This window comes from Anarrhichthys ocellatus, unplaced genomic scaffold (assembly GCF_004355925.1).
Source record: "Anarrhichthys ocellatus isolate YVR2014 unplaced genomic scaffold, GSC_Weel_1.0 scaffold13, whole genome shotgun sequence".
Lineage (NCBI taxonomy): Eukaryota > Metazoa > Chordata > Actinopteri > Perciformes > Anarhichadidae > Anarrhichthys > Anarrhichthys ocellatus.
The window spans coordinates 8,977,233-8,994,754 of record NW_022280043.1 but is presented as its reverse complement, the minus strand read 5'-3'; the positions used below and the strand labels follow the sequence as shown (position 1 = coordinate 8,994,754).

The 17,522-nt window shown below is 43.5% G+C and overlaps 1 protein-coding gene across 1 annotated transcript in view; it reads left to right on the top strand.

The window, feature by feature from the left end:
• Window positions 1-17,522, top strand: part of iglon5 (IgLON family member 5) — a 98,831-nt gene that overhangs the window by 72,809 nt on the left and 8,500 nt on the right. Inside the window, exons 2-7 of the mRNA XM_031853314.1 lie at window positions 3,759-3,837; window positions 6,548-6,780; window positions 8,454-8,573; window positions 15,214-15,345; window positions 15,620-15,740; window positions 16,880-17,031. Coding sequence (XP_031709174.1) covers window positions 3,759-3,837; window positions 6,548-6,780; window positions 8,454-8,573; window positions 15,214-15,345; window positions 15,620-15,740; window positions 16,880-17,031 — 837 coding nt within the window. The remainder of the gene's footprint in view (window positions 1-3,758; window positions 3,838-6,547; window positions 6,781-8,453; window positions 8,574-15,213; window positions 15,346-15,619; window positions 15,741-16,879; window positions 17,032-17,522) is intronic.

The window sequence follows — 17,522 nt, the reverse complement described above, 5'->3', positions numbered from 1 at the left end:
AACAGCTGAACTGATTGACGAAACACTTCCAGTAGTGGTAAAGTAATGGTCTACTAGCACAGTATTTTCCTGTGTAATCCCTCAGGCATGTCCATAAAATTTTATTCTCTTAAAAATGCCAGACAAATCTAGCCCCGAGGCTCAATGTTGTGTGCAGACAAAGGCTGCAGGGGGTCATTTGAACAGAATACAAGTGTGTGTCTGTGTGTGTGTGCGCGCTCATGTATGGTATGGAGACAGGGCTTCCTTTTGTGTGCCAAAACAGCAGGTCATAGCAAGGACAAGAGATACGGGTAGCCATGGCGGACTGCATCTGCTGTAGACAACAGTGAGCAGGGAGATTTAATATGCCTGAGTTCTCCTCGACACCAGGGGGCCACTGCAGTATTCACCAGCAATTCTGTTCTTACACGGTTATTTATCATTCCTCTATTCATACTCTGCTCACTTGTGGTTTATATAGGCTCGGGATTTGTCTCTCTCCTAAACAAATCCATTTTTGTTTCAGTAAAGTAGGGTACCGAAGCATTGAAGACAAAAAGCTTTCTTTTGGAATTCACATTGCGTTTGTGTTTCCGCATTTAGAGTCTGCAGGGTAGTCGGTGGTTTAAGCTTCCCTGTTGGCAAGCACAGCCTCGTTTCTAGAGTGTCAATGGGCGAGACTCCTGAATCCTCCTGGTGGGTGCAGTTCATCAGCCTGCATGCTGAGCCCCAGGAGGGAGCAGAGACAAAAAAAAGCAGAATTTGAGATAGGGATCAATAAAGCCAGAAGTGGCCCAGGAATTGGTAGTGATTGTAGTGATGTCTGACGATTCTGTTTTGGCCATGCAACAGCCTGCTGGATGCACTCTGGACCCATTATTGTTCTGTTTGATCATGTCCGCTGTGTTCGGACGGCAACATTTGAAATTATTTCCTGAAAAATGGATAAATCATGTGGATTACATCAAAGGGTTTTGCGACACATGCTGTCATTCAGCCAGATGATGTTTACACCCCCCAACACTCCCACTGTCCTATTAATGAGGCGCCGCAGATGCACACTTTAGATTCATTTATCTGTCGAAGCAATAACCGTTATAGTATATTTGATTTGATTTGATTGCTGTGGCCAATTTTGAACAACAGAATTACCAATGTGCGACACTCTTCAGACAAAGTCCTGCACTCCTACACTTTCGGCTGTAAAGCATGGAGATTGAAAACAGGTGTATCAGATTAGGGAATGCATCATATATTCATAATTTCATCTACCTAAAGAAAGTGTCAGATGATGCTGTCAAACAACAACAAATGTTTGTCAAAATAGTAGAAAACATACTTTGGCAAGAAGAAAAAAAAAGGAGGATGAACGCCAACTTTTGCCTCAGGACAGAGCTGGTCTCCCATCTCTCAAATACAGATCCTGGTCCTGATTATGTGTTCTACACAGGCTGTTGATATCCATAACAGTTTTTCTGTTGCGTCTGTTCCAAAGTCAAAGCTGTGACTGCACGCTGAGCAGTGAGAGTAAGTGAGGGGTCAGAAAACGTTTACAGTGTGCATAAAGCAGGGAGAGTGAATGCTAGATATCTGTGTGTTTGTCTCCTGGATCTTTGCTTCGATCGTTGTCACAATGAACTCAGGCAAACCTCCATCACAGCTCGTCTGTCGCGTCGATGAGTGTGTTTGCGTATGTTTGCGTAAGTTAACACGTCTGTGATTTGTCCTGTGACGCAGTGTGTGAGAGGAAATATGGACTGAATGTGTTGGCCTGGTTATCGTGTTGTGCAGCGTCTGGAAGTGAAGGCGGGGTGATACAGGTTTTAGAATGCGAGGTGCCAATCGAGCTGTGAAGATGGGAATTGAGTAGGGAAATGGGAATTGCTCCCCGCTGGTTTGTAACCTTCGCAGTGTTTGGAGCATCCAGCGTATGCATTCATTCAATCAAAATGGGTGCGTCGTGCGCGTGTCCCACTGGTTACATTATGTGATAGAGAGAGCGCCTTGTGTCTGCGATTGCGAATGTGGGGTAGTGTATGTTTATGACAGTGTGTCACACCCATCTCCAAGCCCCAAGCCCTGGAACTGAATTGAATTAACCTAAATAAAGTCTACTGTGTAGAGTACAGAGCACTTGAAAGGGAAACAGCTGAGCGCTTGAGCTGAGGACTGTCTGAGTCTAAGACAGGAAGCATTAGCACAGCGATGCAACATTACTCTGTAATAAAAGCCACAGATGAACGAAAGCTTGTGACAGTTTTTCCAACATTGGGCACAATGGCCAATGTGCCAAGCCCCTCCCCCCCAGGCTTTCAGAGAGAGAGAGAAAGATGCAGCCAGTTCTGGGATCCTTGGCCGGCCTAGATAGCACGGCAGCAGCAGCACCCATTAATGCGATTACAGCTTTTAGCAGGAGATTTTCAGGGCCACTTTTCTTTTGAGGCGTCATTAGTTTGTCCTCCTTTCTTGTTCTCCACCGGTATGTCAGCAAACAAAAACGCACACATTCACACAAATGAGCAGCAGACAGCTACTGTAACTGCCGAGCAGCACCATGCACCGATGCACACACACATGAATATATGAATACACAATGTAGCCTATATTTACTGTGATATAGCCAAACAGCACTGCATTCGCAAACGCGCAGAAAAGGCATAATTTGTCTTTATTTAAAAGATGATTAATTATTATTTAGAGAAGTTGGCAGTTCTCAGGACTTTCAGCTCTGCGGTTTGAAAACCTTTTGATTAGGAATCCACGAAGTGCATCGTAATTCTGAAGCCTCTCCAATTATTCTTTGTAATCAAACCATGATTCCACAAAGACCTTCCTTTAATTCAAAGCTGTAGTGCTGCATTGCCTTCATTTTGGGTCGCATCTCTTCCCGGGTTTCCTAATCGGCATGCTTAACATGTCCTTGTGCGGTTATTCAACAAACCTTGAGGTGCTTCTAAGCTACTCACTGCACCGGCTTCATTTCATAAAGTCACCATTTATTAAACCTCAAGGCTAGAACACAGCAAAGGCCTACTGGAGATATTGAGGTCATTTTGCAGGCAGAGGGAGAAAGAGATTGTCGGAGATGGAGGGAAGACACAAGCTGAGGTATCTGGTGTCATGCTGGGATTTGGCCGAGTCGAGATGGACCGAGCCAGGTGTCTTACCGGGGAGCAGCCCGTCGCAGTAAGCAATATAACTGCCAGCATATAAGGTCTTTGGTTATCTTTGTTTGCAGTCCAAGCAAGTTCACAAAAAACGACTTCAAACAACTTTAAAGTGTTTTTCCCACCTGAGTGAAACACATCTCACAGATGCCAAGTTTGAATCTCCTCTTCAACTAATGGCACTCAGTAAGTGTGTGCGTGTTTGTGCTTTTGTAAGCATGTGCCTCTGTTCTCCAAGTGCGTGTGTGTATTGGTAGGCAGGATGAGCATCCCTTCTGTTACCGTTGCTGTCCCTTCATTTCACGCTCCGGCAGCTCCGCGTGAATCCTCTTCCCTTGGCTCATTATCAGCGCTGTTCAATGAGCGCGCATCCCACCAGAATGCAGGGGAAAATCAAATCATTATTCAAGTATGGGGGTCAGTGCAGACGTTGTGACTCTTTTGTTTAGTATATTTATTACTTTCCCTTCAGGATACGGAGCACATCCCCGCCCAACCTCAATGGGCGAGGTAGTCGATTCTCAAGCACCTGACCCGAGATTGATGAATGCCAGCGCCTGGTGCCATGATTGGATGCTCACTGGTCTCTTCTCTCATTTTTCTCTGCAGCGTCCAGTGTGCACGGAGGAGAGTTCGGACACCTGCCGGACAACATTACAGTGTTGGAAGGAGAAAGAGTCACTTTGAGGTAACTCCTGATCCTACACCTGCACCCACTAATTACATGAAAAATGTGTTTGCATTTCCCCCCACCTGTCATGCTGGTATAATTGCCAATTCTCCATCACGTAACTTCAATTAGGAGCCCCAAATTGTGCCATATTTTTCAGCTCTGTCTGTCCTGTAGCTGATTGAATGATAATAACTGTCACACGTCGCTGGAGTCATGCCGTCTGTCTGCAATCACCTTTTACTTAGATGTAACAATAATGATGCACAGGTCAGCTCGGTGGGCGGACCTCCTCCGCGTCCAACCACACTTGACTAACTGAGTGATAAAGTAGAAATCACAGCTTTCCCCGGCTCCCAACCAAGCAGAAAAATAGCCAACTTTTTTTTTTTCTCCCCGTCGTGTGGATGCGACCATGCTTGGCAGTGCATTCAGCAGTGAAAAAAAAAATCCAAGTCAACATTACTTTCATCACATTTAAGCATACCCCCCCGCCTTCAGTTCTCTGAACAAATTTTTTTTTTAGTTTAGTTTTCTGTTGCAAGAAGAGTGGGCCTTCCACCAAAGTCAAACATATTACAGGTCTGTCAATATTTGTCAACATCAACAAGTCTCTCCTCAAAGTTGGGAATCAAACAACCATGAAGGCTGATCTATAATGCTATCAGGACGTGTAGCCTGAAGCTCTTCTATTGACACAGTGGAGAAGTCAAATCCATATAATTTATCCGGGTGTTTAAACACCAAAAATTCTAAACTGAGTTTCGGAAAATATGTGCTTTCAATGTCACTATTTATTCCTTTACAATTTGGTATCTGGAAAGCTGTGCACTAGCAAAATCAAAACATTTTCATTAGGTAGTGGTAATCCCCCTCAGTTCTTTAAACCAGCCGACCTTTTGGACTATTCACTGTGAGAACAAAAGCTGTGCCACTACTTGTGGCTCCTTTATACATGTTGCATGAGTCTACAATTCACCACTTCAAGCAAAGGCTGATTATTCCTTCAGTGTGTGTTTTATTTGAATACTTTTAAAGAGGTAACATTATCCAGTAACTCACAAGAAAAAACAAACCTGGTTTTTCTTCTTCCAGAAATATGTTTTCTTGAGTTTCCTTCTTGGAAACTCAAGAAGTGATGGGAGATGGTCCACTATTGGGAGATGGTCCACTATTGGTCCACAACCAGCGCTTGAAAACTGTACTTGCGATGCTCCAGATATTATTCTGGAAGCTTGATTTCACGGTACAGATCATCAGTGATGTGATGGCACATTTTGTAATCAGTAAGTTTAGTCTGCTCTGGACAGTCGGTAGCTGACAAACAAACAGCAGACTAAACAGCTTCATAAATAATATCCATTTTCATGTAAAATCACTTTTGCCCAAGTGGCACAAATACTTGTGTTATGCTTGAGACAATGCTGTTGTGTTGGCTTTGATGCGGCCCATTAAGACGCGGCACATTTGATGCTATTATGGTGCTCATTTCCTCTGGGTTTGCAGTCCTGTAGCAACATCATCAGTGCAGAAGTGATTAATTTTAAAAATAGATTAATAGATTGTTTGTACACAGATAATGATCTTCTTTATGGTGGGATTGCTTACTTTAGCGTCTCTTTATCTAAATTAACCAGCCGCAAAACGTAATAAACAAAGTAGTTTCTTCTTCTTTTGCTCTTTTTCTAAACCTGCTTGGCCCTCAGGTCACGTGTCCACCTGAATATCAGCCCAGTGCCTTGTAGCCTGTTTGTAAAAGACTTCCAGGCTAACCTGCACTGTAGCTGTTTTGTATCGTGGTGTCACTGCCACGGACTTGGCAAGTGATCTACCTCAACCTTGATATTTATCCAGGTCACATCAATTAAACATGAGGACAATAGAGGCCTGGCCTTGCAGCTAGTTGAAGCTGGGTAAGGACATCTAGTGGCCAAGCCAAGAACTGAAGTCACACCTTTGCACCGTGGCTCCTGTTTTTGAAGCGTGCCACATCCTTTTTGGAACAACGCCAGGGGTTTACTGCGCTTTAATCAACACACTCACTCATATCCTTCCTTATTTTCATTCATGTTTAATGTTATCGTAAAGACAAAACCAAGCTGTGAAGAGAATAATAATGATTTACACTTCTCATGCAACGCTTTGCTCACAACCTCTTGGATTTCCTATAACTGACCTCAGCCATATTTTCTATAATTTGACCCATTTTTCTCCACCCGTGTAACAGGAGTGATGGGTAATCATTAGTGCAATGTTACCAAAGAGGTTTGTCTGTAACCTCTTGGTAAAACTGCACTAATAATGAGGTGACGAATAAAGGAGAAATTAGAATAAATGAGTGGGGAGACATAATGAATGCGAGATGCTTTGTACAGGGCACGCATGAGGGGACCCTGAATGGTTTGATTAGTAGAAAAGGAAGTGAATCATGTGCTATGACCTTCGCAGGCACTGTATTCCATGTATTTGAACACCTATGGGAGATTTTGGACGGACATGTTTTTCAGTGTTCCCCACCAAAAGAGGGAGTATACTTCAGGAAAATGGTGTCCAATTCTGTCAGTAAAATAAAACTATTTTGAGGTGCATTGAAGCTCGTCAGCAACACTGTACCAAAACACTTTTATGTTGACATTTCACCCGTTTGTACAGCTGTATGTAACGATTAAAACCTCAGCGGTATTTAGCATCAACCCTACTCGTGTCTCTCACTTTCCGGTCCTCTCAGATGTCGGATCGACGAGGAGGTGACCCACAAGGCCTGGCTGAACCGCTCCAACATCCTGTTCACGGGGACGGACAAGTGGTCGCTGGACAAGCGTGTGACGCTGGCCAACAGCAACAACAGCGACTTCTCCATCCACATCGACGAGGTGCAAGTATCCGACGAGGGGCCCTACACTTGCAGCTTCCAGGCCAATAACAAGCCCCGCATTGCCCACGTCTACCTCATTGTCCAAGGTGAACAGCCGAGTCGAGACTGAACAGCAATCTATTATAAAGGGATTTTAAAATGTTTACCGTTTCCAGTATAAGTGACTCATTTCCCTGATATATCCAGAGCCTGTAGATGTGATGCAAATAAAAGCAATGTGTGCATCGATGTTACTGTAAGCACCCTTGGATACAAATTAAATGGCTTAATTATGCATTTCGGCATTCATCCAAGCGTAGTGCCGTCTATTGGGTGTGATTGAGGTTTGACAGCAGGGGAAGCAAATAAGATTTTCTATGGTTAGGTTTCAGTGTTCGTTTTCTATTAAATCAGAGTTAAATCTATGATGGAAAACTATGTAGATAATGTTTGAGTATACAAGGTTGGTATTTATGCTTATATCAAACTGCAATTACTTGCTCATGTTTTGAAAGCTTAGCTGGCCTGTGTATGTGTGCGGCTTCAGTAAAGAAGGCCGAGTGCAGCTGACAGATAACCAGAAAGTCAGTTTCAATAACAAGGCCAAGTCCCAGCCCATTTGTTATTTCCATGTGGTCAGGTAGGGTTGCTTGTCTTCATAAGAGTTAGGCAGATCAGATGGATGAGGAGGAGATGCGGTACACAGGGGGGGGCTGTCCATAGTGCCTGACTTAATAACTGACAGTGCAGGACCACGACTAGGGCTCATTCATCAAGTCAGCAACTAAGTGAGTGAGAGTCTGACTGATCCTCAGTGACATGATGTATTGGCACAGAACTGCCCAGAGGATGGATCTCAGACCTGTTCCCCCTGCGTGTGTCAATTTTTCGCATATTTTGGATAGTCCGTTGTGCAGATTTCATTAATACACCACCGACGGGATGAAAGTGAAAAATTTGTCACGGGATGTATTAGGGTAAATTCTGCTGGAATGTAAAACACGAGGTCTGGCTCACAGCTCACGGGTGGCGGAGACAATGTCAGCAGCTTACTAAGTGAGTTTTCACATCGTACTGCAGCCAAACAAACAACTCTTGTCTGCAGGGTGCGAAGCTTGGCACAGATGACCATATATACCTAATTCCAAGTCGCCTGCAATTCGAGCCCTAACTTGATATCGCACTAAATAATTATACCCTCAAGTCAGTGCATCAAGCAGGAGCAGCTTTACCGCCACTCCAGTCTGTGCTCTATCCCTGCAAGTATTCAACTCCAGCAAGATCCTCGGTAGATGTCTTGCAAAAAAAAAAAGAAGCAATTTCAGGGCCAAGCTCGTTAAAAGCAATGATAATGGGCCATTTAAATTCAAGGGGCCATCATGTTATCAAACTAAATACATGCATAGCGCTCCAACACTTTGTGAGTTTGGGGCAAAGCGGTATCCAGGAGTGGCCATTCACCTAAAAAGTCAAAATTCTGACAACTACTTCTATGCATTTTCTTTAAAATGGATTAAATGTCAGGAGAAGGAGATTTCTCAATTCCCATTTGCAGTAATTTAGAAATCAGTGCATTTTAAGCAGACAGACAAGCATATTGTTTCACAGTTCAGTGAGCGCAGATCATTAATCAGCTGATTGCCTCTCTGTCTTAGGTGCACGGATTTGCATCATACCTTAATAAGCACCTTAATAGGCTGAGGCCATACCTCATCAATAATGTATGAAATAAAAAGGGGATTTTGAGGTCATATTTTAATGGCATGATCTTGTTTTTCAGTGCCGGCCAGAATTGTCAACATCTCAAAAAACGTGTCGGTGAACGAAGGCGAGAATGTAAACCTCTACTGCCTGGCAGTGGGTCGCCCTGAGCCCACCGTCACCTGGAAAGACCAGAAATGTAAGCCACCCCATCTTTCTTGCTTGTCACCACATCCAGAGATCTCTTGTTCACAGCTTCACCTTTATCTCCCCGACTTCACATTCATCCCTAACCTCTTTCATAGTCTTTTTATTTTTTCCCCCCATTTTCTTCCTAAAGGCTTATCAGCATTCAGCTCATGTCCAAGTCTTTATTCCACATACCTGTGTCATCACTCTTAAACCCAGCTGTTAAGTCTGTCACCATCTTAAATTCATACTCTCGGTATTCTCCCTATGTCCCAGTGTTTTCTCCCAAATAACCACACATTATATGTAATTATTCCCACCGTGCCACCTGTAATCATCAGCATCTGTCAACCAGCATCACGATGCCAACCTACGCTAACAGCCACTTAAATCAGCTATTTTTAGCATCCATCATTGTGTGGAATCAGAACTAGTTCAGAGTGGTCAGGATGCAGGACTTGATAGTTGAAGTTAAATCCATTAGATTTGATCAGCACTGCATTTATTCCGGTATCTCTGTTCCTACCTTTATCACCACAAATGGCAAAAAACCAAAACATGGCTTTTAGAGATTTTATTATTTTTTTATCTCCACCAAGAGATAAAGAGATCGGTCGTGTGAATGAGTGTGTGCATGCCTGTGTGTACATGTCTGTCTGTCCACAGCTAACCTTGCATACTGCTACATCAAACTGCATAATATTTTTGGCACTCATTTATGGACAGATGATCAAGGACCTCTTGTGGTTGCAGCGACTCACACTCTGAAAACACCTTTTATACTACCTATTTGATACTGCCAGTGAAGCTGCTGGCCATCTGGATGCCCTAAGTGCAATAGCTTTGTATTATACATCTGCATGAATGACGTTATTATACTGTACCACATCAGCTGGTTTATCAGGACATTGACGCTCTAGTGTCCTCAATGTGCAGGAGAATGTGGAGAAAATGCAAACGCCACACAGAAGGGCCGTCAAGGCCCCTCTTGCTCTGAGTCGACAGTGCTAGCCACCACACCACCATGCAACCCTACTGAATGTGTCTTTCTGGTTAAAACTGTAAAGGTAGTGCTGTATCATTGTTTGGTACATGAAGAAAATTGCTCTGTACTGAATATACAATTGTGCTATGACTCAAAATTCCTCATGTAACTAACAATATTTTTCAACATATAAGCAAAGAATGTTTCTCTTTTGACTTATGTAGTATTCTATTATTTGTTGTTCCCATCAGTTTGGCTAAAATATATTGCACATTGAATGAGCTCCATGGCTTCTTTGATGAAATATGAACACTGAATTTTGTTTGTTGTGTGAGATGTATGCCAATACGTTCCAAAGTATATCTTAGATTGAACTTTTGAGCTTCAACTTTGACAGTTGAGGGAGATATTACAGAAAAAAAGATTACCATTCTAAAGGTTTCTGTGTTTTGAAATTTAAAGTTATGGACTCTTGTGCGGCTGGCGTTGCATCCGTGTCGCAAAAGTCTTGGTTAAAGCATTTTCATCACACAGCAGTATTGGCTGAGTTGTAGCTTGACGACAGCAGCAGAAACGCAGATCAACTGCAGCACAGCGACAGCAATGATAAAAAGGTCAGTGTGAACAACTACTCAACACGCTGTAATTATACTGTATACTGCAAATAAATGCACAAGCTATACTGCACTGCTGTACTTACAGACAGCTTTGGGCTTGCTCAAAAGGTCTGTCCCTCCTCCTCTCTCCCTTGTTTGTCCCTGGGTTAGTCTGCTGTGCATGTAATGTCCTTCTCTGCACAGTCAGTGTTTGTGAACCTACACAGAACCTCAAAAAGGGACAAGCCCATAGTGATCGTTGACACCCAAATATAGAGGAGAAAAGTAAAGCATTCAAGAACGCACACCTGCAGCAAACACACACACACCACCTTACATCAAACTGTGCGGTTGTCCTCACTTGCAAGCCTACAGCATTTCTCCTCTGTCAGCAGTAATCCTCCCTCTCTAGCCGCCCCCACCATCTCACATCGCCCCCCCCAATAACCCCCTGAGCTTGCAGTGGAAGAGATAGGGGCTGCATTGCTATTCCGTGAGAGTTTGTGCAACCAAGCCATCAGTTGCAGGAGACCAGGGGCGTTTGGAGAAAGAGGTGGGGGTGGACTAGCCCAAACAAACAGCAAGAAGCTGCCAGCCATCTGTCCCCATTACTCACAGACTGCATAGAGAAACTGCAGGGAGGGGGGGGGCGAGTAGTATACGTGGAGGTTGAGTGGAAAATGTGCTCGTGTGTCAGGCGGTGGTGGAAGATGAGGAGGTGCAACACCTTAGAGCTGAGACCTGCTCAGTCTTCAAGCCCTTTGCAACTTGAACAGTTACCGTTTCTTACAAACAGATACTGGCCCTAATCTGCGCTCGTTGCAGGCGCCGCCAGCTTCATCTGCACCAAAGCACAGATATCTGTCACACCCATTCACTCTCACTGGCATCCATCAGCTGACCCACTCAAGAGACATACAGGCATGCTGTCTCATTGTGTTAAATACACCAGCGCATCAGGGCCTTATCATTTGACATCCCATCCGTTAAAACACTCGTGGGCTGAGCTTGAACGAATGAATGCATGGTTGCTTCTTGTGGTGGGGAGGAGGAGGCATGCACTTTTCATTAGGAAGTAAGGAATATAATAAGCATAAAGAGTGGATACATTTGTTAGGGAGTTAGATTTTTGAGACTTAAAGGTTTTGGATGTTGTGTGGATCCAAATGCCTGATGACAACAGAGCAGGTAGGATTGAAAAGGGAAGGTAGGTAAGCAGTCAGCAGACCCAAAAAGGACACGTGTAAAATACAGAAACTGACAGGAATCATGAACAGTGACTCAAATGCTGTGCTACAGCTATGGCAGCAAGGCTGATGTGAAAGAGGACGTGCTCGTGTGTGGGTGTATATACTGAGTGGAGTTGATGAGGAACAGGTGTGGCTTGACAGAGAGCACTCACGAGTTTATTTTTGAACTGTAATTTGTCCAGCTCAGTACATATTTTGGTCACAATTACTTCAGTAAACACATGTATTGGGTCCTTATCAAAATTATTTGATAAGGATATTCTTGATATTGTTAACAATCCCACTAAAAGAACAAAACTAATAGCGCTTTAATCCATGTCTGAAACTTTTCTTCCCTTTGGGTAGCCTCAGCCTCAAGCGCATTTGTTCATACTGAAGACAAACGTCTGGGAAAACATGGTTTGAAATATACAGCTTAATCTTTTTTTAAATGACAAATGATTTCCTACAACAGTCGGGCACTTTAGGGTTGAGCAAATGTTACTGAAACGAGTAAATATTGTGTTTCTTGGGAACTTGTTTTCCTGCCGTGGATTAAGACACATTACAGCACCAGGAAGGTGTATGGTGGATTTACTAAAGATGAACTAGTGCCCGTGTTTATGGTGATGAAGAAACATGTCAACGATGCAAAGGTGAATCAATGGAGGTCTCTGGCCAGAGGTGTGGACTCGACTCACATAACTTGGACTCGAGTCCTATTTGAGTTACAAATATGATAACTTTAGACTCGATTTGACAAAATCAAAGAGACTTGCAATTTGACTTGGACTTTAACACCAATGACTTGTCACTTCACTTGGACTTGAGCCTCTTGACTTTAAAATACTTTATATCTTCCGCCAAGGCCAAAGATTAAAAAGTATGTTGTTTTAAAAATGTGCCGCCAATCAATTCATGTCCTGAAAGCACTAAAGCAATTCATTACCAGCAAGTCGACAAATCACTTTGTTTGAACAAATCTGACAGTATCCAATGAAGTTGCAGGAGAGAATCATGAAACTAATGTTACCAAAAGATACCAAAGATGGTTTTGCCCTTGTACAAAAACAATGCGGTGGTCAACAACAAATGAATTGCAGTATGCAAAACTGCAAATGGTATTACATTTGGTGAAGAGCGCATTTGTACATGTTTGTTTTGGGACTTGAATTGGAACTTGAGTGCAAGATCTGGACACTTACTTAATACAAAGCAATGAATACGATGTATCAGGCTTTAGTTATGCAGGATTGATTTATTGTTGGTTTTGGTCTTTTTATGGGATTTCTTGACCACAAGAAAATATAATAAAGAATACTGGTGTCAGGCTCCATAAAAGAAATGTAACTGTGGAAAGAATGTGTAGTTAACTACCTGAATGGAAGACTATGGATTCATTTTAGGTATGCGCATTAGAAGCCCTGGGACAAAGTGGCCTTTGCTGGTTTAAATTCTGCTGCAGCTTCATTTAGCTCGACTAACACACCTTTCATCTCTTCATTCTTCCAAAGGACAGGTTTTTTTTAGTCTGTCAGGCTGTCCATCCTGCTCTGTTGTAACCCAACAGCAGTCCTCTCTGCCTGGACGGTAGTTTTTGTAATGGAAATGGATAAGAGGAGCAGAGAAATCAATTGCCCTGATGATCTAGTCGGGCTCAAAGTGCTGCCGGGGAAATAGAGCACAGTTTCACTGTAGGGCAGGCCAGAGCCCCTGATGCCTGTTTTTTCTCTTCCTCTCATTCAACCCCCCCTCACTCTCTCTCGCTCTCTGTCTCAGGTGCAATCCAACTATCTCTGGTGGTCAGGAGTCAGGCTCCTTCAAAAGCCATAAGTGGTTGATGGAGATGTATTTTACAGGCCATTGTAGGAGTGCCAGGGGCCGGCTCCAGTCAGATATGATCTCCCACCAAAGTGTAGAGAGGTGTGCAATGCCAGTCCACAGGTCTCAGGGGATGGAGGGGGAGGGAGGGAAAGGGAGTAAGAGAGGGCTGCTCTGCACTGTCATATTACATCACACATAGGTGCTGAAGATGAAAAGTCCATGAAAGAACTGACCACATCAAATACTCAACTTGACGTCTGAACTTTTATGTTGCTGTTTCTCTCTTTCTATCTTTATATCTGTGCATCTCTTTCAGTGTCTAGCTCGGTATCTCTTGCAAATGACTGCGCTCTCCGTGTCTGTAATGCGCTCTCTAGCGCTCGATTGCTCTCATTTTTTTTATTTTCTTTGTCCTTTTTATTTCTTGGAAGTCATCTGTAACAGCCTTGTGTGTAATTTCTGCAGTGCTAGTTGTCTGATTATATCTTTTTCTCCGCTCCCCCCTTTAGCAAAGTTGGGTGCTCTGCTTGCATGACAGAGATGTCACAGGAGAGCTATATTTATCAAACTAATGGAATGAGTGAATACCATTGCACCCACCCCATCAGCAAGCGCCCGCCTGCACTTGATCGGGTGGCACAAGCAGCCATCACCGCGGTTGTCGCTTGCTGCTCAGCCTTTGCCGGAGCAGCTGCAAATAATCATCTCCAGCTCAGTAGCCACACTAATAATCCTCCAGTATAATCTTCAATTAGAACCAGCGCGGTAATCTCTGACAGGAATAATCATGGAGTTTAGCGTCTTTTTAGTGTGTGTGTTTTTGAGTCGGTGTTGCTCACAAACGCACTCAGGCGCCATTTGTGTGTTTGTGAGGGCAAGTAAAGGTCCACTGATTGACAGTGGTTGTGTCTATGTTTAGGAGGGCTTTGAAAGGGAAAAGTGAGCGGCAATTTAAGAGCTGGATTTCCTTGTTAGTGGTGAGATTATATATTATGTCATGTTCCACAGTCTGACTTCTTTAATGGGGTAAAGGGGAGGAAAAAAAGGCCTAATGGTTTTGGAGGCTATGAGACAGCTGGCTGCTAAGACTTGCAGGGAGGAGGGGGGGAGGGGGGGGGGGTGCACTCTCATTCTCATTCTTCTTCTCTCTCTGCCGCTGTCGATCCAATAACACTCCCAACATCCATTCCCTCACATGAAGGAGCAATAACTTGTAGCCCGTCTCCTCGACTCTACCCTCTGAAGACATTCGATGGTTGTTTGTCGCTCCAAGGAAAAGGAGTGCGAGACTAACTAATTCGGTTTGGGTGCACCTGGGAGTTTGTCAACATCAAATAAGAGTCGAATATTCTTTCTCAATACTTAATGTAGAGAACAGGCGATCACCCTGGTGTGTCCAATGCATGGAAGAAAAAGATTACAATTTCCCCTGACACATTAAAAGTAACGCTGTCACTGCTGTCAAGTCATGTTTGCATCGATACAAAAATTCACCAACCGACCCATTATTTTAATGAACAAAACAGTTTGAGTCACTAAGCTTGGTCATGGGACAAAAATGATTAAGATGTAATGCATTATTCTTACAGATATTTAATCAGGGTTTGTTGTTAATTCAGTGTCATCATATTTATTTATTTTTTGTGTCATAATTCTTTATTGATTTCATGTTGTTTTCTGTTATACAAATGAATAACGATTCCAAGACGCAATGTAAAAAAAGGGAGAAAAACATTGAGAAATAAAACGCAGTTCATTGCATTAAACATTGATGTGCATATCTGTAATCTTGTTTTTTGATACATATATCAATTTCTTATGAAAATCATGATTTCCTTATACGTTGATATGTGATGTATGTGTGGTGCCTCCCCCATTCTCATAAATCATCTCATCTATAAATTGGTTGTCTGTCCACCTACTGTCGCAGTATCACATGGTAACCCTTAAATCAGTAGCCTGAGTCACCATGCATTCGATGTATAGTGACCCTTGACATCTGCCTTATGTCAATAGACGGGTTGGTGAGTGACGGCGAGTTCCTAGACATCACAGAGATCAAGAGGCAGCAGGCCGAGGACTACGAATGCATCACCAACAATGGAGTGGCTTCACCCGATCAGCGCAAAGTCAAGGTGACGGTCAACTGTAAGTATTCCTCTCTGCGCCACACAACAGCCCAACGGTGATAATTCAAGTCACACTGGACCTCCAGTGTTATAGCACAATGGTGTATAAATTATTTATGTTAATACTAAAGATGCATTATTATGTATGAATTCATACATCTTAATTTTGCTCTCTCCAGTGGGGGTTGTCAACCTGGTTTGCAACCCTGTACTGACCTGACTCGACTTCTCGGTGAATGCACATGTATACTAATTGCTGAATTCCCTCTTCCTCCCTCGTTTTGCTCTGCCAGACCCTCCCATGATCACAGACATGAAGAACATGCCAGCCCATTTGGGTAAGACCGCCATCTTGCGTTGCGAAGCCATGGCAGTCCCGCCAGCCTCCTTCGAGTGGTACAAAGATGACCACAGGTGAGACCAGCAAAGTGTTCAGTGTTCATGTTTCTGCTCCACACTTCAATCCAGCTTCATCTAAAAATACATGTTTTTTTTCTCTCCATGGCCTTCGGCCCTCACTAAGCTGATGAGTTTCACGCACAAAATTATGCTTTTTGAAAAATGCACTTCAGAGTGAAAAAAATCAATAAACGCCGGCCTTGCATTTCAGTATTGATGTCTAAACTCAGCTTCTGAAACAATGGCGTAAAGGCCGGCTCAGACACGGTTTGGAGGCTGTAGAGGTTTTGATTTGTAACGTCGTTGATTGGTCAACGTCTCAGTGCAGCAGCACAGCAATAACAGCCTGCCTGGTTAATATGTAGCTTTTATGAGCCACAATGACGTCAAATTATTATACCAATAATTTACCCGACAACACAAACAGAAAGTATGTTAATGAGACCTGTTGAACTGTGAGTTCAGCGATATTAAAAAAACAGATACAGCAGGTGATAACAGAGAAAAGGAGGGAACAGAACAGATATGCAATTGGGCTGCATCTGTTAGTGGGGACATGAGATCTTTACAAAAACAATCTAGTCATTTTCCCACATGAATTACATTTTCACATTTCGACAGTTTACTGCGGACATATGTAGTCTTGGCTGCCGTCCATTCACCTACCCTCTGACATTAGTAAAGGTCTGAGATAATTGTAAATGTTTTCGCCATCTCTGGGGAAATATTAGCTTGTTCTAAACCTTGCTCTCTATAACCCACACATAATCTGTCCTTCCAAGTTTGTAAAAGGTCCCAGAGAGGGTAGAAGAGTTCGAATGATTTGGCATCAGCCAAAATAAGACGCAGAAGTACTTAGACAAGCCTTTGCCAGCCAGAGAGAGCTGTTAATAGACTATAATGGGCCCCAGCAGGGGGTCTCTGTTATTTATGGACTGTTAGATTTCTCTATTAGTGCAAGGTGAGACAGAGTGTGTGGAGGGGGATTGTGTTCCATGGTCGTCTCTGGAGAGATGGAGAAACAAAAAGCCTCTTTGGCTGAGTTTCTAGGTGTAATGTTATGTTGTGTTATCTCGCTTTTTCTAACACACAATTTTTCTCTTTTTCTTCCCGCTTCCCTCCTTCGCTTTCGCTCCCCCACCACTACCACCCAGGCCGGTAGAGAGTGACAACACCCTTAGGATCAAAAACGAGAAGACGCGCTCACTGTTGCTGTTCACCAACGTGACAGAGAAACACTTTGGCAACTACACCTGCTTTGCCTCAAACCGTCTGGGAGCTTCCAACGCCAGCATGCTGCTGTTTCGTAAGTTATCACATAGAAGGCACACGCAGGTGCATTGCGCACAATGACACGGTGTGCACATGTGTGCAAGTCCAAGCTGCCACAAGAACATAAGTGCACTCGCATTAATCTGACGTGACTATCAAAGAGACGTGACATGCTAAAAAAAAAAAATACACAATACATATGCAACGACACACTGTTTTTCCCTCTTCGCCCACTCTCATTTTTGCTCTGCACACAGCACAGCGTTTTCTCAGCCCTCTCCTCCCTCCTTCCTCCCCATTTTCCGTTATTCTCCGCCCCATTAAAGCTTTGCTTGCCTATATTACCGTCTCTCTCTCTCTCTCGTTCGTTCAGGCTCTCACCCTGCATCTCTCGTCCTTACACATTCCTGCATACACACACAGTCGCTCTGCTCTCTCCCGTTACCCAAGAAGTTGTCATTTCTCTCCATGCCCAATTCACATTAACCATCCCCAATGAGCGATTTCCTACCCTTCCACCCCCCC